Source organism: Phyllobates terribilis, unplaced genomic scaffold (genome assembly GCF_046119375.1).
Source record: "Phyllobates terribilis strain yellow unplaced genomic scaffold, ASM4611937v1 Scaffold_2__4_contigs__length_985480577, whole genome shotgun sequence".
In the NCBI taxonomy this organism is placed as follows: domain Eukaryota; kingdom Metazoa; phylum Chordata; class Amphibia; order Anura; family Dendrobatidae; genus Phyllobates; species Phyllobates terribilis.
The window spans coordinates 63,247,883-63,273,755 of NW_027362762.1; the positions used below are offsets into that span (position 1 = coordinate 63,247,883).

Sequence of the window (25,873 nt, forward strand, 5' to 3'; positions counted from 1 at the left end):
CTAAATAATTGGGTTACACAAAGTGTGCAATTTATAGAAGATAAGGCCAATAGATGCAAAAAGTCAAAAAGATGGGCATTCCTTTCGAAGAATGGGAATCCACAGTGGTATTTCCCTACACCAATAAGTTAATAGCAGTTTTTATTTAGCATGAGGCCCACCTGTGCTTAGGGTTCCGAAATTTATGATCAAAATCTCCATGGTCTGCAGGGTTACTCAACTGCTACTGTCCCATGGGAGAACTATACAGATTTGTCCTTCTTTCTTAGTGATGAGTGGCATGAAATGACCAACTTTGGAAAAAAAAGCATGATAAATAAGCATGATATCACGATACTCTCTTGGAAGATGTTAATGCAATATGTGTCTATATGTGGCCAACTAGTGGTTTTGAAGTGCTTTACAACCTAGTATTTTGAGGGCATTTCACAATAATGTATTAAATTTGTATTGTCAGAAATTGGGAGACTTTTATAAAATTTACTTGAAAGTAAGGACACACACATCTGTACTTTTCTGTACACATCCATTTCCTATAGGATTGGACCATTGACTTTTTTGATCTGGGTAAATGAAGACTCTAATCTCATACAGAACCGACAAGAGTCAAGACATCAAATATCCTGATTCACTGAGTTACAAAGAGTAAATTTTCATTGGACATCTCATAATAGTAAAAATAATAAAGAGGCACAAAAATAACCTGGTTCGATTTGTAGCAAGCTCAAGAATCAAGTAAAGAGAAGGTCACGACCTTGAACCAAGGTAAGACATTAGGTGAGACCTTCTAGAAGACTTCTGTTAGACAGTGCCAGTTGCTGTTGGACCACAATCATTTGCGGAGGTAGAAGATTGAGCATATTGTGTGACTCGCTGTCTATGGACCTTCTTGTTGTTGAGTAAGAACTTCATCTAAACCTAGTTTAGACCTTACATATGGAGCTCCAGGCTAATCGGACTTACATTTATATACCCTTGGCGTCAAATTGACCAGTGGATATTCTGCCAATATTACTGACATCAGATCACAATGGGTTTAGAAAGGTTAAAACATCTCATAGGAGATGCAAAATTACTGTTTGAGATCAGCAGTTGTTAAAGGGGTGTTTCACGACTATGACGTTGATGTCCTATTCCTAAGATAAGTCGTTATTAGCAGATCTGTGGAGGTCCACCACCCGGCACCCCTACCGATCAGCTGTTCTCAGCTATCAACTGTTTAGTGGACGCTCCCAGGTATTGCAGGTCAGCTCCTATAGGACACACCCTATCTTACAGCATTTAAATAAAAAAAAAAAAAAAAAAATAGTACACCCCAAGATGAAAGCAAGCCATATACCAGATGTCTCAAACAAATAATGTCAAATCGACCAGCACCCTTTTGTTTAAAGTGGAAACAGGTATTGGTAGTCCTTTTTGGATTAAATCAAAAGGGAGCCCAAACTTGACAGATAACCCAAATTTACCAGGACTGTTTCCAAAAAGATAGGTCAGTTCTGGAAAATTGTCAACTATGTTGGTAAACATAACCAGGGATAATAGCAAAGCCAGACACCTATGTAGAGCGAGCTGTTTTGGGGGGCTTGCCCTTCATCTGTGTACAGTAGAGTTTGGCTGGATGAATAAGGTGCTCTAGATACAAAATTTGGAAGGGATTGGTTCTCCTTAAAGGGGTTGCCTGATCAAAATAAGTTAACTTGCTTATCTGTGAGGAAACCACCATAAGGAATTGCAACAATTGGGAGAACATGGATATTGTATCCCGTATAGGGCATTTTTGTGACGGATGCTAAAACACCGCTCCATTCATTCTCTATGGAGCTACCGGAAAAAGCAGAGAGTGTAGTGCTCGGAAACGGACGGTGCAGAGTCACAGCTGCTCCATTCTAATGAAGATAAAAGTTCCCCATTCTGTCGATTTTGTCCAGATCCTAGCGGTCGGACCCCCACCGATCTACAAGTTATCATCATTTGAATGATAAACTTCAATGATGAACTTTTTTTTTTTTTCACCGAACATCCACTTTAAGAAAGCTAATTGAGTGTGGAGTCTTATTGACAATGCAACATGGGAAAAAAGTATGCAAATTAGCTCTCTTTCTCAAAGCTAGCCAATATGGCTTAAAGAATATAGAAACCTTTAGGGGAATTTTTTAAGTTAAATGGAGGTATTTTTTGATGAACGTTATAAACATTACCTGAAAAGACACATATGGCGATGCCACAAGCCGCATGGAATGATTTGTACTTATGCAGAAGTCTTCTGGTTTTCCGGCTTACAATCTATAGGGAAAGAAAAAATATATATCACTTATAATATAGAGGTAATGGTGGCAGACAGATCAGTTACTATGGCAACACTACAATTCAGCTATAGCAGAGCTGAGTGTTATCACAGTGTGGTAATTTATATACTAGTATGGCAGGAAACCCTCCTACATAAGGAATGGATGACAAATGACTGATTATGTGTGGTCTGTGTCAACTTTTGGGAAAAATTTTAATTGTAACGTTTACAGAGGCCCATAAGAAAAAACACATATAGGCCTCAAAACTGTCTATTAGTAAAACTGTCTATATTGCCCATAGCAACCAATCACAATGCAGCTTTCATTTCTCCATAGCAGTTTAAAAAATGAAAGCTGAGCTCTGATTGGTTGGTACGGGCAACAAGGCCAGTTTGGATATTTTATTCTCATCTTCCAAAAGCCATAGGCCCTGGACTCATCAAGACGGGTGTTTTTGTGCTGGAGTCAGACACTCTTGATTCATTAAGAGGCAAATACCTCTTATGCCTCATTCAGAGGTCCAATTTTTGTGCATGAGTGCTCTCCGTGGTTTTCGCAGATAGCACTCATACCTGTGATAGTCTATAGGTCCATTCACAGTAGCTGTGATAGTCTATAGGGCCATTTACATGTAAAGAGATGGACATATTGCCCGCGCTTCCCCCTTGAAGAACAAGTGTGTTATCGTAATGTGAATTGTGCTATACATTGATGGTGTTACTGATGTGTGTTTTTCAACAGTAGGGAAAGTGAGAGTTAATGGTTGCGACTAGCCCAGAGTGGGAGTCACTGAACTGAAGGGAGAGAGACAGTTTCCTGTTAAGTCAGATGGGGCCCAGTGTGGGTAGAAATCAGACCTAAGGTCTGAACTCAGCAGTGCCGCATGACGTGGGTGACCCTTACGTAAGAGGAGACCAAGAGAAAGATAGTGAGATCCTACTGGAAAGTGGAAGAGAAGTGACCGAAGAAGTCAAGTGATCGATCGGAGATGGGTCTTGGGACAGACGCCTAGCAGTGAGGCCCAGAGTTTGTAACTCAGAGATAATGGGCCTAGATGGGAGAGAGTACGTAAGATGAAGAGAGTGCCACAGGCAGAAGTTCCATAGCACCAAACACAGAGAAGATAAGTACCGGCCATACTGGCAATATAGTTCCCTAGAAGGGAAAGAAGATGCGGAACCACAGGTTGAGAATAGGACTCTTGCTAACTGGACTGTAGTACTGTAGAAAGTAGAAAGAAACGTTGAAGGTAGAGGACAAGAGAATAAAGAAGAAGGAATGGAAGCTGTGTGTGGAAAATGATCAGCATTGTAAAGGAAACGTTCATCAAGTTAAGTGCCCGCTATCTACTGTATCTTTGACTGGTGGTCTCACTTACTGAACTGTCAAACACCTGGTCCTGGCCAACCCAAGTCACCGGTAACATGGGGCCTGCAAGGGCGTAGTGCCCAAAGAGCACAAGTCCACACACTCAGACAGGACCCCCACTTTCATGTAATGTGACAGGGTGTAAGAGACAAGTACCTCACCCACGGCTACTGCCCCGTGCCACATAATTAACATGTCTGTCATTTTGGTCCATGGAATATCGTGGGGACATGTCTAATTTTGATCAAGGATCAGATCAAAATCGACAATTCAAGTCTATGGGTCCGGGCAAAATGACTGGGCTCGCACTCGGATGACATCCAAGTGCGGTCCGATTTTCACATACTATCAGAAAGGAGAAGGTGGAGAAACTTTTCTTTTTTAATCAGAAAAACTGATGACACTCGGACCACACTCTGATCAAACTCTTATAAAAGTCTAATCCGAGTCTGATCAAAATAATGGGTCCATTTTTCTTGTACATAAGAAATTGATTAATGATTCAGAGGACTGGAGTAAGGAATGCCGTTGCTCATCATGCATTTGACGAGTGGGGATGCCACCCTGCTGTCGCGCCCCAACTTTGCCCACTTTGACGGAGCTGGGAGAAAATGGCTTCAGACCAGCAAAAATCGCAAAATTCTAGCGCAGTCTCATGTTGTGCCAAAATGTTTACAATGTTCAAAGCAGTATCAGGGATAGTTTTTCGCGGTACAAGCTGCAGTGTTTATCACTACCATTTTGGGGTCCATATGACTTGGTTTCTTTTTAAAATCTTTGTGGAATGCAAAGTGAACAAAAGAACAGCGTTTCTGTTATTTCGTCTTTTTATTGTTTCAGCATTCACCATATGTGATTGATATTACAATATTTAGTTATAATATTTAGCTACAAATTAGTTTGAATATCAAATATGTTTCTTTTTTCTTATCTTTTAGATTTTATTTCATTATTTATTCAGGGAGAAGTAGGGTGTGGGACATGGACACTTATATTTTCTAATTTTTAAAACACTTTTTTTTTTTTTATTGCTTCGCTAAGGTACTTGAACCTGTGATTACTTTATCGCTTGGACAATACACTGTATTATCATATATGTAACATATTACATTATTGTAGTACTCCAGAGTATTAGAAAATTCTCAGTCACAGACTGAGCTTTTTGGTGTACAAACATGGCGGACACAAAAGGACTTCTGTAGCCTCCCCACCCCCTATAGATGCCATGATAATGTCATCGACAACCTGCAATCATTTTGTATGGGTGGTCGATGAACTTTGGAAGAGATACCTTCCCCCATTTTCAACCTCTTAAATGCCATAATTTTACAACTCACATGTCATTTCATCTTCATCATGAAAAGAGAACCCACCAAGCCAAATTTTGGAACATTAGTATTAAAGTTTTGCCTCGAAGTCGCCAGTTATGAGGATAAATAGTTTGGCAATCTCCAGGCTGTAGCATTGTGAATTGAACCTGGGATTACTATGTGGATGATACTGGGAGGATCTGGGGTTGCTACAGGGACCCTTCCACCACATAATTTGACATGGGTGCTATAAACCGCAATAGGTAGTTAAGATCACCTTTATTACTATTTATTATTATTCTGTTGGGGCACAGAAGCTTCATATTGCTCCTGTGATTTAGGCTAGGACACCATGGTGTCTTTTGGTCATCTGTTAGTCGTAAAAAAAATCGTGGCATTACCATGACATTTATACAAACTTCTCTTTTTATAACAAAAAGTCATGGCCAACTTGCAATGGTCTCAAGGATTTTGGCCCAAGTACTTAAAGGATGCCATGGAGCCCTAGCTTTTAAGAGTGAAACTTAAAGGTTTATTCCAAAAAAAAAACAAGTTATGCCCTATCCATTGGACAGGGGACCCCCAACGATCCTGAGAAAGAGGTTGTTGAACCCTGCAGCCCTGTCTTGAATGGAGCGGAGATGAGCATGCTAGGCATCCACTCCATTCATTAGCAAGGTAACTGCCAGAGAAAAGCGAGTACAGCTCTCAGCTTTCTCAGGCAGTCCCATAGAGAATAAATGGAACAATGAATGGAGCACTTGCTCAGTCATCTCTCAATGGACATTTCAGAGCCCGATTCTTTGGATTGCTGGGTATTACAGTGTTCGGACTCCAAACAATCAGCAAACTATCAACTATTCACACGGCTTTTGGTAAATAACCCTTTACAGTTGCCCAAGTGTTGGCTCATCCTCAACTCGCCCATAACTTTTTGGTGCAGCCTTGTTGATCAAAAACACATTATTCTATTGAGTATTTACGAGCCATGACAGCCTTGTGGAACCAGTTTTAGGACAAATAGAGATAATTAGTGGATGTATTTGGCTTATACTGGGGTTTACTACTATTGATATTGCTGTCAAAAATACTAGAAACCCTGATGGAATTGCATAACTCCAATGTGAAGCACAAGACATAGGGTCATGGACTGGTTACAGTAACTAGAAATACAAAGCATCTACTCATCCAACAAAAACAATATGGCATCTCTATGAAGAAAAATGTAGAAGAGATGTGTACTTACCTTTTTAGATCTACGGACCAGAGCCAGAAGAGTCCGGCACATCGGCAACAGAACCAAGCTGCAGTTGAAGTTGAGGACGGAGGCTGAAGCTCTGCTTATACACAATCCTAACTGGACAAACACAACAAGCGTCAGGGTGAAGTGTAGACAATATGTCAATTAATATATCAACAATATTAGACAACTAGTCAATGGTTGTTCATTGGTGAGCATTATCGGTAGCTCTACTTGGTCATAGCTTTGACTATGACCATTTTTGAAATGGAATGTATCCTTCCTCACTTATCCTCTTGGCTTTACAAAATCATTGAAAATTTAGTATTGAGTGATCTTCAAATGTCTAAGAAATTCGACTAGATATTGCAAAATTACTAGTAGGACAAGACCAAAGATTACATTACCTATATTTTCTACAACGGATAATGATCAAGTACCAGACCTTCCTAACAAATAATGGAAGCTATAGGTTATGTTCCCACTCCTCAAGTATTGATGCAATTTTAGTTTTACTGGGATCCCCATCTTATTCATATATGGTCTTGAAGAGGACCAAAAATGACCTGTTTTTGCTCTTATTTTGAGTATTTCATCAATCGCTCAGAGGGTAATTATGTAGAACAGCCTAAAGAGATGCCCCCAAAGAATCTTGTGAGCAGTGCCCCCTTGCTAAAGACCATAAAAATTAGCATGTTGGTTGCATTAAATAAAAATTCTGGGATAAAAGGAGAGCGAAAATTGGCCACTTTAGTCCTGGTTATAAATTCCTCTTTTAGAGGCTCTCAAGGTCTACGAGCCAAATTTCCGGGCTCTGTTGGATTACTCCTCTGTCCAATGTAAGGGTCCTTCTTTACCTTTTCTTTTGGCTCAATGTATACCGAGATAAGTTTTGTGAGATGACCAGATTTAAAAAAAAAAAAAAAAAAAAACACCTGACTTTGCAATGTTCCGTAGGGTGATAGGTATGCTATATATTTCTATACATGCAGTGGGGTATTTAGATTACTATGAGAACCAGGGCAGCTGCCTTCTGGTTGTGGTGGGAATTTCAGCCTGTCGGAGGGCTTGCTAGCATTCTTCGATAAATAATTGAATTTGTATCATAATAAATTGTAAGTCATTAACACAATTTGAGGAAAGGTGGACTCAAATGAAGCTAGTATTCTACATGACAGTAACATGAAGCCCATTCACTTGTTGAATGTTCTCAAGATTACATAACGATGGCAAGACAGGAGAAAACATAAATTATGGAGGCTGACATCAACTTTGCTCTTTGATATCTTCCCGAGACACAAACAAGTCTTGCTCATGAGCTTTACATGTCTCCAGTCAAAGAGAATTTGAGGAGCAATTTTTAACTTTTAACGAATCTTCTCCTTCCGGAGTTTAATTATGTTTGAGAATGTGAGTTTGTCAAAACTAATATGGTGGAATGTGGTTTTTTGTCCCTCCTCGAAGAATAAATGCACGGATCCTGTGAATATCATGCACGCTAAAGCGGGATGTCATTCCCTGGTTGTCAACAGATTCTAATTTCAAGAAGGTATTAGGGGGTGTAAAGACTTCTCAAGTGAACACTAATACTTGTAATTCAAGATCTTTTTCTTTTGCTGGAAAATAATACACATAATGCACACTTGTGTCAAAGACAGTATCAGTATCTCCCTAATATACAGTAGACTATGTTAAATGTAGTCCCTCAACTGATGATTTTATTGACCACTCATGTCTATGTGACAGTTCCTGGATGTATTAGACTGAAGAAGAATCTGTCACACCCAATTCTTTTGCTCTTTAATTTTTTTAGCGAATGGATCTCCTTGAACAGTGTTTTACCAGTACTATGGGTGCTGGAATTTCCTTTCCCTTATGTTCCAGCATTGAGCTTGATATTGTCAATGAATTTCTTTCCTCCAACTGAAAGGCCATATCTCTATTATGCCTGTATGCATCTTGACATACAGACAAGCAGAGAGACAAAGACTCGCCACCATTTCCTGTAGAGAGACAATGAGCTGCCTCCATTTCCTATAGAAAGATAAAGACCTGCCCCCACTTCCAGTAGAGACAAAATGGCCACCCTCACTTCCAAGATAGATATAAAAGACTGCCACCACTTCCAGGAGCAAAATAAGGACCACCCTCACTTCCTGTAGAGAGACAAAGACCCACCCTCACTTCCTGTAGAGAGACAAAGACCCACCCTAACTTCCCGTAGAGAGACAAAGGACTGCCCCAAATTCTTGTAGAGAGATAAAGGACCACCCCCACTTCTTGTAAGAGACAAAGCCCCACCTCCACTTTTTGTAATCCATGGATTAGACTTGACAACAGGAAGTGGATAGTAAGTTGCATAGGAGGGAAATATCTTGTGGCCGGCACTATAGAGAGATTTTTCGGGTGTAAGACAACATCATTTATAAATAAACTGATTTGCAGATTGTCTATGTATCACATCATCTATAAAATGAGATAAAGTCTATAGAGTGGACTCAACAGATGTGATACAGTATGTGCTTTATCTTTTGGGTGTCAATTTGGGTGACATCACACTTTCCCCTGTACTGGCAATCCGCTGCCTCGGAGTAACCCTCGACTCTGCCCTGTCCTTCAAGCCCCACATCCAAGCTCTCGCCACCACTTGTCGCCTCCAGCTCAAAAATATTTCCAGAATCCATCCCTTCCTCAACCCTCAATCTACTAAACTGCTTGTGCACGCCCTCATCATCTCCCACCTCAACTACTGCAACATCCTCCTCTGTGGCCTACCTGCTAACACTCTCACACCCCTCCAGTTCGTCCTTAACTCTGCTGCGCAAGTAGTTCATCTCTGGCCTCGCTACTCCTCTGCTACCCCCCTTTGCAAATCTCTTCACTGCCAATTGCCCATCGTATCCAATTCAAACTACTAACACTGACCTACAAAGCCATCCATAACCTCTCTCTTCCGTACATCTCTGAACTAATCTCCCAATATATTCCCTCACGTAACCTCCGGTCCTCCCATGACCTCCTTCTCTCCTCCACACTTATTCGTTCATCACCCAATTGCCTCCAAGATTTCTCCCTAATATCCCCCATCCTATGGAATTCTGTGCCCCAACACGTCCGATTATCCATCACATTTGGATCCTTCAGACAAAACCTGAAAACCATCTCTTCAAAACAAGCTTACAGCCTGCCTTGATCTTGCTTGCTACCGCCTCAACAACACCGGAGCTACTGCAACCCCTCAACCTACTGTTTCCTGCCCCATTCCTGTAGAATGTAAGCCTGCAAGGGCAGGGTCCTCTTCCCTCTGTACCAGTCTATCATGGTTAGTCATTTACTGTAAGTGATATCTGTGTTCTGTATGTAACCTCTTCTTATGTACAGCTCAATGGAATCAATGGCACGATATAAATAAAATAATAATAATAATAATAATAATCTTAGATTTACAGATCACATCCATATAAATCGCTTTATCTTGAACTGCTCTATGTAATGTCTCTGCATGCACCCACCTATATATGCTGATGGTCCTTTATCCATGTGCTCACCATAATGGTCCTTAATGTACCTGCCAACAGTGGCCAATTTCAGAGGTGTTGTGGGAAATGCAAAGCGGTGATACAAAAGGTGAACATTATAGCGAGTTTCCACCACAAAACAATTCTAAAAAACTAAAAACACAATTCAGATAACAAAGCCGGCTATATATACAATATTGATCCCACCTAAAGCCAACTCTATCTAATATACCATCCCTACTTCGCAGCACAGCCATGTGTGTCCTTCCGTGACGACACCTGCTAATAACACAGTCATTGGTTTCAGCAAGACTTGGGTCTATAATCAGAAACTGCTGGAGCCTCCTGCTCAGCGCTCCGACAAGGGGTCATTAAGAAAAATAAAAGTATAAAAGTGATGTATGCTGAAATTGTGGTGACTGGTTTATGGGGTGCACAAGACTTCCTCCGACTAGAAAAAAAAAATCTAATAAATATTTGTCTTTTACAAATCGGAAGAAGGATGGTACAAAAGGGCCACAGACAGCAGAGGGCCCCTGGGCAACAACTGTTCTCATTGCTGAGCACATTCCTCTTGTCATTCACAATCCTTCCTCCGTTAAAGGGGTTGTCCCATCTGTTTAGGTGACAACCGTACAATTGCTACCCCCGAAAATCCAGATGGGTTCTGTATTCCCCATGTATCGTATTTTGAGGACTGTAACGCACACTGGATTTTAAGATGCATCCCAAATTTTGGGGAGTAAAATAGGAAAAAAAATTTTTTTTTAATAAAATGGTGGTGTGTCTTATAGTACGCTTTTACGGTAGCTTACCGGGGGTGGCGGCTGGTGGAGCGGGGTCCCAGGAGGCAGGGTCGCTGCTGCAGGAAGATGATGGCAACGGCAGACACAGAAGTGGGGCGCTGCTGTGGGTCTCAGGCTGGTAAGGAAGGCGTGTTAGGGAAAATGGCCACCGGAGATGGAGATCTCCCCCGCATCGTCGAAATCCACCACATTGAAAACCATGGAAAGTGCAGGGGCTCCGGGCTTTCACAAAATGTTGCCAGAGACCCCGCTACGCCGAACACCCCTTCTTAGCAGCCCGCAGTATCGCCCCACTATTGCAGCCGCCGCAGCTAGCTCCCTGCAGCAGCGAACCTGGGACCCCGCTCCACCACATCCGGTGGCTACATTCGGATTATAAGATGCACCCCCATTTTTCCCTGAAATTTTGGCGAAAAAAGTGTGTGTCTTATAATCCGAAAAAATCTGGTAGTTTTACTGCATTGCATACAATAATGTGAAAAAAACATTTCAGTATTTAGTGTTAATTAAAATTTTTAATCGCTTTTGATTTGCTGCTTGCACAGATTACAATACATTGCAAGCTGCGTAATGCTTTTAAGTGTCAATCCTGACTGTTGGCTCAATCCCTATGACTATACGTAGTCACAAACAATCATGACTATAGAAAGTCACTTGGCTATCTTCTGAAGTTCCATAGAGAATGAATGGATGGCTTCTACATTCAAACAGGAATCCCCAATTCTGGCAATCAGTACGGATTTGAGTAGATTCCTACTGATCTAGTAATTATCCCCTATTCTGAGGAAAGAAATATACCTATAAGTACTTGGATTATAGACGATTACAGATGACTTCTATCCAGTAATATGAATTCTGAAAAAGTAACACAAATTTATACTTATTTACACACATACTGTATATATTACACACACACACGTGCTTCTCACTAAATTAGAATATCATCAAAAAGTTAATTTATTTCAGTTCTTCAATACAAAAAGTGAAACTCCTATATTATATAGAGTCATTACAAACAGAGTGATCTATTTCAAGTGTTTATTTCTGTAAATGTTGATGATTATGGATTACAGCCAATGAAAACACAAAGGTCATTATCTCAGTAAATTAGAATACTTTATAACAGCAGCTAGAAAAATGATTTTAAAATTCAAAATGTTGTCCTACTGAAATGTATGTTCGGTAAACGCCCTCAATACTTGGTCGGGGCTCCTTTTGCATCAATGCGGCAATGTGGCATGGAGGCGATCAGCCTGTGGCACTGCTGAGGTGTTATGGAAGCCCAGGTTGCTTCGATAGCAGCCTTCAGCTCGTCTGCATTGTTGGGTCTGGGGTCTCTCATCTTCCTCTTGACAATACCCCATAGATTCTCTATGGGGTTAAGGTCAGGCGAGTTTGCTGGCCAATCAAGCACAGTGATACTGTTGTTTATAAACCAGGTATTGGTACTTTAGGCAGTGTGGACAGGTGCCAAGTCCTTCTGGAAAATTACATTTCCATCTCCAAAAAGCTTGTCGGCAGAGGGAAGCATGAATTGCTCTAAAATGTCCTGGTAGACGGCTGCGCTGACTTTGGTCTTGATAAAACACAGTGTACCTACACCAGCAGATGACATGGCTCCCCAAACCATCACTGATGGTGGAAACTTCACACTAGACCTCAAGCAGCTTGGATTGTGGCCTCTCCACTCTTCCTCCAGACTCTGGGACCTTGTGGAGTGTGTCAATGACTGCCTTCTGGACATCTGTCAAGTCAGCAGTCTTCCCCATGATTGTGGAGCCTACTGAAACAGACTAAGGGACCTTTTTAAATGCTTAGGAAGCCTTTGCAGGGGTTTTTTTGCTAATTATTCAAATTTACTGAGATAATGACTTTTTTGTTTTCATTGGCTGTAAGCCATAATCATCAACATTAACAGAAATACTCTGTTTGTAATGACTATATATGAGTTTCACTTTTTGTATTGAAGAACTGAAATAAATTAACTTTTTGATGATATTCTAATTTAGTGAAAAGCACGTGTAATTATATGCAGCGGCTTGCTGCATTGCTAGAATGTCCAGGGGGTATGCTCTAGCTGACCATTTACCTCCCCCTCAGGTGACTGATCACGTGACTGTGACATCATCACAGGTCCTGTGTGCACAAAAGGATATATAAACCCTGGTAGTTTTGAAACAGGGAGAGAAAGAAAGAGTGGCCTGGTGAGGCCTAGAGAGAGAGGCCTGGTGAAGCCTGGAAGGCAGAGGCTGGATCCCCCTGTGTTGGAGATACCAGTAGCCTTGGAGGGCGAGAGGCCTGGTCCCTGTGTGGGACTCCACTAGCCTGGAAGGCAGAGGCTGGATCCCCCTGTGTTTCAGGTACCAGTAGCCTTTGAAGGTACGTGGCCCGGAGGCCCCATCTGGGAAGCCTTAAAGCCACAGCTGTGGCAGAACCGAGTTGACTGAAGCAGTTAGGACCCGGCAAAGGTAAAAACGCTGCTTGATGTGGACATTGATATTGTTACCTTGCTGAATGCTGTGTCTGGAGCCAAGTGGGCATGTCTGTCACTAGAAAGGCTCTGGGATATTATGTGTAACATGTCGGCGAGCCACTGAGATGGACTATGTTATGAGTAGAGATGAGCGGTGTTCGACTAGAACTGTTCGCCAACCTCAAATTCGAGCTGTTTTGGGCGGTGTTCGAGTTGTTCCACGAACCTGAACGATTTGCAAAAAATTCGGCTGTTCGAGGTTATGTTCGATAACTGTTCGTGCACCAAAAGCGTGTCCTGCATGTCTGGCACTATTTAGAGCACCAATCATGCAGGGATTGTCTGCCACTCACTGTAATGCCACAGCCATGGTGGTTGTGGCATTACAGTGATTGCCCAAATCGATGGGAACAGTGCCAACAGTGAAACATGAAAAGCCGGCAATTCAGCAGCGGCATACACCGGTACCCGACAATTTAGAACCGAAAGAATAGAGCTTCACACATAGATTAGATAGATAGAAACATGTCAGCCACATATATACGAAGTACAGTGAAAGTGCTGCTTACTGTACTTGTCATTTAGTATTAAAATAAAGGATTTATTATTAAAAAAATTGGCGTGGGGTTCCCCTTAATTTTAGGCTCTAGCGGAGGTTAAGCAGACGGCTGGGGCAGATGTTTGAGACCTGGGAAGGGGGTAATACCCACGGAGCTTCCCAGGCTACTAATATCAGCCCCCAGCTGAATACATAGCCTTTACTAGCTATTAAAATGGGTGACCCCCCAAAAAAAATGACGTGGGGTCCCCCCTAATTTAATAGCTAGCAAAGGCTAGGCAGACAGCTGGGGGCTGATATTAATAGCCCAGGAAGGGAGCCATGAATATTGGCCCCCTCCCAGGCTAGAAACACCAGCCGTCAGCCGCCCCAGAAATGGCGCATTCATAGGATGCGCCAATTCTGGCACTTAGCCTCGCTCTTCCACGCTGCCCTGGTGCGGTGGCAGGGGGTAATAGGGTTGGGGTTGATGTCCGCTTATAATGCCAGCTGACATCAAGCCCAGGTTAGTAATGGAGAGGCGTCTATAAGACACCCCCATTACTAACCCCATAGTCAAAGTTAAAAAAAACACAAACACCCAGAATAAAGTCCTTTAATTGAAATAAAGACACAATCCTTTATTGTTCTAAATTAAACCATACTTACCGTCACGCCCATTCCAGCTGAAGCCAACGATCTCCTGCAATAAAAGAAAAATAATAAAGCAACCTCATCCTTACCTTTCCATGGTTCCCACGACAGCTTCAGCTCTGCTACATCGAGATGACAGGCTGGACCGCAGCAGAACGCTGCCATCCAGCCTCTCATCCCGCAGACACTGAGAAGCGCAGGCTTGCTTGCGCTGCTCAGCGTCTCTCTGTGACGACATCCAGATGAGCCGAGTTCATGTCCAATGAACTCGGCTCACCTCATGCACGTCACTGACAGCGTGGGAAAATTCTCACGCTGAAGCGCTGAGTGCAGGAGAATTTTCCCACGCTGTCAGTGACGTGCATAAGGTGAGCTCATGTCCAATGAACTCAGCTCACCTCCTGCACGTCACTGACAGCGTGGGAGAATTCTCCTGCACTCAGCGCTTCAGCGTGAGAATTCTCCCACGCTGAAGCGCTGAGTGCAGGAGAATTTTCCCACGCTGTCAGTGACGTGCATGAGGTGAGCCGAGTTCATTGGACATTAACTCGGCTCATCTGGATGCCCTCACAGAGAGACACTGTGGAGCGCAAGCAAGCCTGCGCTTCTCAGTGTCTGCGGGATGACAGGCTGGATGGCAGCGTTCTGCTGCGGTCCAGCCTGTCATCTCGATGTAGCAGAGCTGAAGCTGTCATGGGAACCATGGAAAGGTAAGGATGATGTTGCTTTATTATTTTTCTTTTATTTCAGGAGATCGTTGGCTTCAGCTGGAATGGGCGTGATGGTAAGTATGGTTTAATTTAGAACAATAAAGAATTGTGTGTTTATTTCAATTAAAGGACTTTATTCTGGGTGTTTGTGTTTTTTTTTAAATACTTTACTAGAAATTCATGGTGGTCATGTCTAATATTGGCGTGACCCCATGAATTTCGGGCTTAGGGCCAGCTGATAATGCCAAGCTGGCCCTAACCCCTTTATTACCCAGTGAGCCACCGCATCAGGGCCCTGGATGAGTTGGGTACAGCGCCAGAAGATGGCGCTTCTATGAACGCGCCATTTTCCGGGGTGGCTGCGGACTGCAATTTGCAGCGGGGGTGGCCCAGAAAGCTTGGGCCTCCCTGCGCTGCGGATTCCAGCCCCCAGCTGCCTAGTTGTACCTGGCTGGACACAAAAACAGGGCGAAGCCCCACGTCAATTTTTTTTAAATTATTTCATGAATTTCCTGAAATAATTTAAAAAAATTGAAGTGGGGCTTCGCACTATATTTGTGTCCAGCCAGGTACAGCAGGCAGGAACGGGCTGCCCCCAACCACCAGCTGCCTATTTGTACCTGGCCGGACACAACAATATAGGGAAGCCCTTTTTTTCTTAATTATTTCATGAATTTCATGAAATAATTAAAAAAAAAGTACGTGGGGCTTCGCCCTGTTTTTGTGTCCAGCCAGGTACAACTAGGCAGCTGGGGGCTGGAATCTGCAGCGCAGGGAGGCCCAAGCTTTCTGGGCCCCACCCGCTGCAAATTGCAGTCCGCAGCCGCCCCAGAAAATGGCGCGTTCATAGAAGCGCCATCTTCTGGCGCTGTACCCAACTCATCCAGGGCCCTGGTGCGGTGGCTCACTGGGTAATAAAGGGGTTAGGGCCAGCTTGGTATTATCAGCTGGCCCCAAGCCCAAAATTCATGGGGTCACGCCAGTATTAGACATGACCGCCATGAATTTCTAGTAAAGTATTTAAAAAAAACACAACACCCAGAATAAAGTCCTTTAATTGAAATAAAGACACAATTCTTTATTGTTCTAAATTAAACCATACTTACCATCACACCCATTCCAGCTGAAACCAACGATCTTCTGCAATAAAAGAAAAATAATAAACCAACCTCATCCTTACCTTTCCATGGTTCCCACGACAGCTTCAGCTCTGCTACATCGAGATGACAGGCTGGACCGCAGCAGAACGCTGCCATCCAGTCTGTCATCCCGCAGACACTGAGAAGCGCAGGCTTGCTTGCGCTGCTCAGCGTCTCTCTGTGACGACATCCAGATGAGCCGAGTTCATGTCCAATGAACTCGGCTCACCTCCTGCACGTCACTGACAGCGTGGGAAAATTCTCCTGCAATCAGCGCTTCAGCGTGAGAATTTTCCCACGCTGTCAGTGACGTGCATGAGGTGAGCCGAGTTCATTGGACATGAACTCGGCTCATCTGGATGTCGTCACAGAGAGACGCTGAGCAGCGCAAGCAAGCCTGCGCTTCTCAGTGTCTGCGGGATGACAGGCTGGATGGCAGCGTTCTGCTGCGGTCCAGCCTGTCATCTCGATGTAGCAGAGCTGAAGCTGTCGTGGGAACCATGGAAAGGTAAGGATGAGGTTGCTTTATTATTTTACTTTTATTGCAGGAGATCGTTGGCTTCAGCTGGAATGGGCGTGACGGTAAGTATGGTTTAATTTAGAACAATAAAGGATTGTGTCTTTATTTCAATTAAAGGACTTTATTCTGGGTGTTTGTGTTTTTTTTAACTTTGACTATGGGGTTAGTAATGGGGGTGTCTTATAGACGCCTCTCCATTACTAACCTGGGCTTGATGTCAGCTGGCATTATAAGCTGACATCAACCCCAACCCTATTACCCCCTGCCACCGCACCAGGGCAGCGTGGAAGAGCGAGGCTAAGTGCCAGAATTGGCGCATCCTATGAATGCGCCATTTCTGGGGCGGCTGACGGCTGGTGTTTCTAGCCTGGGAGGGGGCCAATATTCATGGCTCCCTTCCTGGGCTATTAATATCAGCCCCCAGCTGTCTGCCTAGCCTTTGCTAGCTATTAAATTAGGGGGGACCCCACGTCATTTTTTTTGGGGGGTCCCCCATTTTAATAGCTAGTAAAGGCTATGTATTCAGCTGGGGGCTGATATTAGTAGCCTGGGAAGCTCCGTGGGTATTACCCCCTTCCCAGGCTTCAAACATCTGCCCCAGCCGTCTGCTTAACCTCCGCTAGAGCCTAAAATTAAGGGGAACCCCACGCCAATTTTTTTAATAATAAATCCTTTATTTTAATACTAAATGACAAGTACAGTAACCAACACTATCACTGTACTTCATATATATGTGACTGACATGTTTCTATCTATCTAATCTATGAGTGAAGCTCTATTCTTTCTGTTCTAAATTGTCGGGTACCGCTGCTGAATTGCCGGCCGGCTTTTTTAAAGAGACGGTGCATGAAAACACTAATATTTTTTTTAATAAATCCTTTACACTAAATGACAAGTGCAGTAACCAACACTGTCACTGTGCTACTTATATGTGTGACTGACATGTTTCTATCTATCTAATCTATGTGTGATGCTCTATTCCTTCTTGTCTAAATTGTCGGGTACCGGTGTATGCCGCTGCTGAATTGCCGGCCAGCTTTTTTAAAGAGAGCGTCTTCTGAGCAGTTTGTGAGCTTTTGGACACCTTTGCAGGTGTTTATGTGTTTCTATGTGTTTTTGTTTGCCTGCCATTGGTTTTAACGGTGTTCGACGGTGTTCTACGAACAGTTCGACGAACAGTTCCTCGAACATCCCGGTGTTCGACGAACCGAACCGAACCCGAACACTACGGGGGTGGCTCAACACTAGTTATGAGCGGTTTATGAGATGTAATAAACTGCTGGACTGTGAATTACCGGAAAAACGTTGCATGTGTGCTTTAATTGACTCGGTGAAGCGAGTGCCCCCCAGCGTGATGAATAGCGCTACCTTATTATAATATATATTATACATACATAAATAAATACATAGTACAGACCAAAAGTTTGGACACACCTCATTTAAAGATTTTTCTGCATTTTCATGACTATGAAAATTGTACATTCACACTGAAGGCATCAAAACTATGAATTAACACATGTGGAATTATATACTTAACAAAAAAGTGTGAAACAACTGAAAATATGTCTTATATTCTAGGTTCTTCAAAGTAGCCACCTTTTGCTTTGATGACTGCTTTGCACACTCTTGGCATTCTCTTGATGAGCTTCAAGAGGTAGTCACCGGAAATGGTCTTCCAACAATCTTGAAGGAGTTCCCAGAGATGCTTAGCACTTGTTGGCCCTTTTGCCTTCACTCTGCGGTCCAGCTCACCCCAAACCATCTCAATTGGGTTCAGGTCTGGTGACTGTGGAGGCCAGGTCATCTGGCGTAGCACCCCATCACTCTCCTCCTTGGTCAAATAGCCCTTACACAGCCTGGAGGTGTGTTTGGGGTCATTGTCCTGTTGAAAAATAAATGATGGTCCAACTAAACGCAAACTGGATGGAATAGCATGCCGCTGCAAGATGCTGTGGTAGGCATGCTGGTTCAGTATGCCTTCAATTTTGAATAAATCCCCAACAGTGTCACCAGCAAAGCCCCTCACACCATCACACCTCCTCCTCCATGCTTCACGGTGGGAACCAGGCATGTAGAGTCCATCCGTTCACCTTTTCTGTGTCGCACAAAGACACGGTGGTTGGAACCATAGATCTCAAATTTGGACTCATCAGACCAAAGCACAGATTTCCACTGGTCTAATGTCCATTCCATGTGTTCTTTAGCCCAAACAAGTCTCTTCTGCTTGTTGCCTGTCCTTAGCAGTGGTTTCCTAGCCGCTATTTTACCATGAAGGCCTGCTGCACAAATTCTCCTCTTAACAGTTGTTGTAGAGATGTGTCTGCTGCTAGAACTCTGTGTGGCATTGACCTGGTCTCTAATCTGAGCTGCTGTTAACCTGCGATTTCTGAGGCTGGTGACTCGGATAAACTTATTCTCAGAAGCAGAGGTGACTCTTGGTCTTCCTTTCCTGGGGCAGTCCTCATGTGAGCCAGTTTCTTTGTAGCGCTTGATGGTTTTTGCAACTGCACTTGGGGACACTTTCAAAGTTTGCCCAATTTTTCGCACTGACTGACCTTCATTTCTTAAAGTAATGATGGCCAATCGTTTTTCTTTATTTAGAATTTGTATTACGGCAACAAAAAAGCAGCTAACAGTCTATTCAGTAGGACTATCAGCTGTGTATCCACCAGACCTCTGCACAACACAACTGATGGTCCCAACCCCATTTATAAGGCAAGAAATCCCACTTATTAAACCTGACAGGGCACACCTGTGAAGTGAAAACCATTTCCGGTGACTACCACTTGAAGCTCATCAAGAGAATGCCAAGAGTGTGCAAAGCAGTCATCAAAGCAAAAGGTGGCTACTTTGAAGAACCTAGAATATAAGACATATTTTCAGTTGTTTCACACTTTTTTGTTAAGTATATAATTCCACATGTGTTAATTCATAGTTTTGATGCCATCAGTATGAATGTACAATTTTCATAGTCATGAAAATACAGAAAAATTTTCAAATGAGAAGGTGTGTCCAAACTTTTGGTCTGTACTGTACATACATATACATTTTCTCTTGGGCTAAAATCACATGAATTAATTTCCCAAGGATCACACATGAGCCACGCTGCTTCTATGGCTGCAAGATTAGTGTGAGAAAATCCATAATGTTGTTAAACAGTTCATAGCGTATTGATTTTTGGTCACATATCTGGGATTACAGGTCTCCGGGGCATATATTTCATATTGCTATTTCTGAAACTTGATGTTAACTCATGAGGATAAATGACAAGCTTATTTTTGATAGGAAGATGTGTTTTCAAAGATGATTCCAGTGTAAAATCTGTAACACCCACTCATTCTACATACCACCTGCTATCTATAAAACCAGTGCCTTCCTTTGTGGCAGAGGGGCCCCCTTTAAACAACAACGCCCATGTACAACTTCTACTTCAGCAACCCCTATAGCCACATCCCTATGGACTCTTGAATGTGATATTTATGTACAAGATCCAATATAATATCTATAAATGAAAATGAGTTTGCAACCTGTTCCTGGTTTCAGATTTTTAGCCTGTGTCCCTTCCTGTAACATAGGCTGGATTTGAAGTCTGTGTATATCAAGGGTTCTGCTGTCTTTCATAAGTGACATATCAGCACAATTTTAACCCTTCACCTATTTCCCCATCATGTGCTTTCCTTTTTATGTGTACCCAGTTTTCTCTGCCCTCCCTGATACTGTTAATGCTTTCTCCCCTTTCAATACTTGATATCTGCATACACTAACCTTTCAGCTATGTTATATACATAAAATATATATGTATAATGAATCCAAAATAAATATTTTAAAGACTATGTTTATCTTTGCACAGGAATGTGTTATTGTTAATTTGTTTCCTAAATGAAAAGTTAAGGAAATTTCTAATATCTAATAAATTTGGTATAGGACCCGTAGAAGCATCAGCTGGATGTGAAACAGCAGTCGTCCTCTCTCCCTCCCCTACATTTGCTGCCTGTTTTTACCAGCTTGTTGCGTGTTTTCCTGGATTGCCCATATATGATGAAATAAAGGACTTTTAAGTCAAGAAAGATCTGTTGAGTGCTGGGTTTCATATTTCTTCACCTTGAAATTTCTAAGTAGCCTTCATTAGAAATTTTCTATCACTTTGCTGATGCAGAGTGTCTGTAAGTACTTTATCAGAGTGGTCAGTAAAGGAGGGGGGTCTGCAAATCTCCAGTCTTGACAGGGGAGGAAGCATTTAGAGTTTCAGGGAGGGCAGGGAAAATAGTTTAAAGGAAAAGATAAAGCAAATGATGGGTTAATAAGTGCAGGATGGAAGTTGTGCTGCTTTAATCATCTTTTAAAGGGGTTGTTTGGTCTAAAATGAAAAGTCTGCAGTCAGTCACTCTGTGACTGCAAACTTATGAGTCTCCCCAGCGCACACACTGTACGCTGCGAAGATTTGCCAGTTTCTTAGCCAGTAACAGAGGTGATGTAGGAGTTATGGCAAAAAAAAAATAAAGTCAAATTTAAAAAAAATAAATAAATTAAAAAAAACACGTAACACAAAAAGCTAATTTAAACATACATTTTCAACACCTCTGCTTGCTGCCAAAGCACTAGACATAAAAGGAACAGTCTGATATACTGCATTATCGCCACAGTTTCAGAACAAATTGTGAAAAATGTTACAGAAGAACGGAGAATGTATCATCTAGATGTGTCCGGTGAAGTAGAACCGTGTACATTCTGGTTCCACATCGGAACACATGCTTGTCACCTGAATGTGACGTACAGCCCGGTTCTAGTCCACGGGCCTGACATTTACCAGCTTTGACGCCAATTATCATTTCTATGTATTGAAGATAAACTTTTTCCAGGGGGGGGGGGGGGGGGGGGTCACTAAAGGTGACCAGACAAGCTGTGCTTAAGAGCAAACCAAATCATTTTGTTATTCACTTGGCCTACACATCCAATATCTGCCACATGAGGACTTGATAACACTGCAAATATTAAAAATGTTCCGTAGTTTAATCACCTAAAATAGAAAGCTGGCCCATATTGAGGGTAGGAGTGACGGGTGGCCAGTAGAGGTTGCAAGGGGGGTGTTTTTTGCCAGCAGGCCATTTAAACTAGTTTGGACATTGCCTTTAACTTGAAGGGAGTCTGTCGGCAGAGAATGACTGTTCAAACCAAGTACAGATGCTTGGTGCACCCTTGGTGTGGCCAAACATTTAAGTGTAAATTCACCAACTTATTTTCCATCCATCTCTGCCCCCTTCTATTTTGATTGACAGCTCTGGCTTTAAAAAAAAAAAAAAAGGTGGGGATAGATGGAAAACAAGTATGTGGTAAAGTGCACTGAACTGTTTGGCCACGCTAAGGGTGCACCAAATGCTTGTACTTGGTTTGAACTGTTAAGCCATTATGCCTGAAGTGTACGTGACAGTGATATTATACAGTTGCACAGGCTCAGAAGTTCTGCTGGTGCGTTCATAGAAACCTGGCTGTGATTGACAATCAGGCTTTCACTGTAAACGCCCAAGATAAGAGATAACCCCTTGGATGGGGTGGTCAATAGTCACTGCAGCATCTAAGCAGTTAGATGGAAAAAAAAGAGGGCTTACTCTCTGGCAGAAGTAGGGCTCAAAAGGATGGCCGTCAGAACTCAGATGTCAGTATATCACATTCTGAGTACACATCGAAATACATGAACTGTCCGGGACTTCTGACCCAAACTCAACAGCTGAGTCGATGAGGTTGTAGAGTCGGATTCAAGAGATCTATTGCCAGTCCATGAATCAAGGTACTTAGACTGGGATATACGGATGTCGGCATTCATAATCTAATCACGTGTAGCATGAGAAAAGATCAGGCACCAGTGACATAAAGCTCAGGATGGAGCAAAGTGCGGCCACAAGTGTGGAGTGAAACTTCGTAAGGGATGTGTTGGTACCTACAGGATGTTTTAGTCCCATCTATGGCTCTTCCCAAACTCCGCTGAACCACATGTTTATGGGCAGAGTTTATATGAACTCTCACTCTCTCAAGACTGGTGTTGAGCGAATTTGTTCGGCATTTCAAATTCGGGTTCGTGTTTGGGGTTCCGGCTTGCGTCACGCCCACGAACATCCCTGATTTGCCACGCTGTCATGCAGATAACATAACCCCTGAACACGAACCGGAATTTAAAATGTCAAACAAATTCGCTCAACACTACTCAAGACCTGGATGTGGCAAATTTTTTCCCCAAAAAAAAAATGTGTTTTTTTTTTTTCTTTAGGAGTAGAGCCAACTTTCATACTTTTTTGTTCAAGTGATCATTGCCTTCAAGATTTCCCACACCAACTAGATCTCCACACACTGTATCCCCCAGAAAGATGAGCATTTCCCAAATGTCTATGGTCTCATCAAGTCTGAGTAAGAGCATATCTGCCCAATCTCCAGGGGTTGTGCATCATGACGGGATGCCCTAGTGGGACAAGAAATGCGTTGTAGGGGGCTTGTGCCCAAGAAAAGGATGTGTAGCCTCAGATGCTCGCCCAAAACTTGGCTGATCATTTGGGGCATTACTGTAGAAATGCATGCAAACACATGACCATTATCAGTAAAAGTGCACACCACACGGTAGGCCCCCCCGATGACTAGCGCTAGTAAATTTATTCTGCAGTAACAAAATCGCTGGCTGTTCGGCTCTGTGGGGGACTGAAGAAACTAGAAGCAGCTCTCTAGGTGGGAAAAATCCAGTGTTTGACTGCCTTGGAGTAGACGGGATATGAATAAGATTAATCACTACGGCATGAACCTCTTCTTGTGCAACCGTAATGTGACAGCCTCTCTCAGAAGACAGCAGAAGCGGGCCGGTGGGGGGGCGAAATGCTGGAGATAAATCAGGCAGAAGAGCAAAAAAGCATCAGAATTGGTTTTACAGTGGGATGATAAAGATATGGAACAGGCTGGTAACACAAAGACATATAATAATCGAGTTAGGACTTGGCAATGAGGACCCACCAGGACCAATTTTGCAGGACCCATGAAATGATCTTTGATATTGGGAGAGCTCCTGGTCCTCAACAGAAAAATCTGTGAAAGCCCCCCCCCCACCTACAATGTGCCATTTATAATTGTGTCTTTTTATTTGGGCCCCCTCAGTCACCGGTCCCATGTAGTTAATACTTGTGCCATTCATATCGCTATGCTCCTGGCTTCATCATTTATTTAGTGACATATAACCCTAGGTCCTTACAGGTATGTCCTTCTTCACCATTCCATTTGGCTTGACATATCTTGAGATGAGTAGCAAGAGATGACCAGTTTTAGAGTGAGACAAACAACAACAAAAAAAAAAAAATTGTGATACTCTGTTGGGAGATGTTTATGCCATATGGGTCTAAATGTGGTCATCGAGTGGTTGTGATGTGACTTGTGTTGTGAAGGTTTTGCTAGCATGTTGGGATGATCTATTGAACTAAATTTGTATAGCAATATTACAAAATGAGAGCACCTCTCATAATGACCCCCACCAGAAATAGGTGTGTACAAGAAATTGGAAAGTTATTATTATCGGTCTTTTTTACCCCCTCTCTTCTATTGTCCCCGTGCTGCCCTCTTTATTGTCTCTTACCTGCTGACAACGATGGGTTGGAAGATTTGTTAATTAAGTACAGTAATTGAAGGGGTTGTCCACTACTTTTATATTGATGATCTAATTTTTAGACTAAGTCATCAACATAAGATCGGACCACCACATTTCTTGTATTTATGACCTATCCTAACATAGCTGATCAATATAAAAGTATTGGACAACTCCTTTAATTAATTATGTGGTTCTTTAAACTCTATAAATTGATCTATCCAAGTAGTGACATGCCAGGACCTTCCCTCTCTATTATGTTAATACAGAGATAACTTCCTTTCACATTATGGGATTTCGCATGGATTTCCTCTCTGTAAGTATACAACTTGGGCATGTCTTTCTGGAAGTATAAAGACAACAAAAGGGGGGTCCTCAAATTGTTTGACCACGATACAAAGAGAGAGTTGAGGAGGGAAAAGAAATTTGGGTAACATGCTAATATAGTCTTACAGGCTTGTACCATGAGAAGCAGTCCAGGAGACCAAGGTTATTGTCCACAGTTTCCATTATAATGAATGGAAGTTTAATAAACCAAACAGTAAAAATAGGTGATTGAACATTATTATTATTATTATTATTATTATTTCTACCATTCCATATACAATGCTTACAGTATCGGTAAAAAGTGTGGACACTTGTTCAAGCAATGGAATGTGGACACGGAAGATTCAGACTAAAGGCAGCAAAACTGAGAAGGAACAAATACGGAAACAAGGAGATAAAAAACACGCAGGAAACAAACCAGAATACATGTTAAACCTTAGATTTCTAAAACTACCCCCTATTACTTTGATGATAGCTTTACATACTTCTTGGCATTCTCTCAAGCAGTTGTATCATATTGTCACCTGTAATGGCTTTCTGGATCCAACTCATTCCAAGCCACCTCAATTGGGTTGAGGTCAAGTGATTGTGGAGGCCTTGTCATCTGAGGCAGCCTCCATCCCTCCCCTTCTTAGTCACTTTGCCCTTACATAGTTTGGGCTGTTTTGGGTCACTGTCCTGTTGAATCACAAATGATGGTCCCACTATGCGCAAATCAGATGGTAGCCATGCAAAGCAAGTTTGCTTCGAATTTAAAATCAATCACCAACAATGTCACCAGCAAAGCACCTCTACACTACCATACCTCCCCCACCACACATGCAGAAACTATCTGATCACCTTTTCTGCATCTCACAATGACATGGCGGGTGGTACCAAAAATCTTATCAAGGTGCCATCAAGGTTCTAGCAGTTTTCCAGACTGTCTGACTTTCAAGTCATAAAGTGATGTTAGATTGTCTTTTCTCTTTACTAAGTTGAGTGGTTCTTGCCATATTTTTTCCTTAGAACATCTGTGGACTAGTATGGATGTGAACCAAAATGGCCTCTACAAAACAAACCCGATGGCCGCCAACACTTTCTGAATGCCAGTGATTACACAAATTAACTCATGACGAGACATAGCAGAAGTCATTGCAGGTAATGACCTGATTGAGCTGCTTGAGACAATGCCAAAAGGGGTGTAAAGTGGTCATTAGACTAAAAGAGGTGTGGGGAGGTTACATTGAGTAATCTAAGGTTTAACACACATTCTGGTTGGTTTCACACATGTGTTTCTTTATACCTTGTGTCCGTACATAATTTTGCTGCCTTCGGTCTGAATCTACAATGTACACATTCCAATAAGAACAAGAAAAACCCATTGCATG

The 25,873-nt window shown here is 42.5% G+C and overlaps 1 protein-coding gene across 3 annotated transcripts in view; it reads right to left on the reverse strand.

The window, feature by feature from the left end:
* Nucleotides 1-25,873, reverse strand: part of NOX4 (NADPH oxidase 4) — a 310,955-nt gene that overhangs the window by 265,758 nt on the left and 19,324 nt on the right. For 2 of the 3 annotated variants that reach the window (XM_073662050.1, XM_073662052.1), the window contains exons 3-4: nt 6,213-6,323; nt 2,199-2,283 (exon numbers count right to left, since the gene is read on the reverse strand). In XM_073662050.1, coding sequence (XP_073518151.1) covers nt 2,199-2,283; nt 6,213-6,323 — 196 coding nt within the window. The remainder of the gene's footprint in view (nt 1-2,198; nt 2,284-6,212; nt 6,324-25,873) is intronic. The other variant, XM_073662051.1, reaches the window with a different exon arrangement.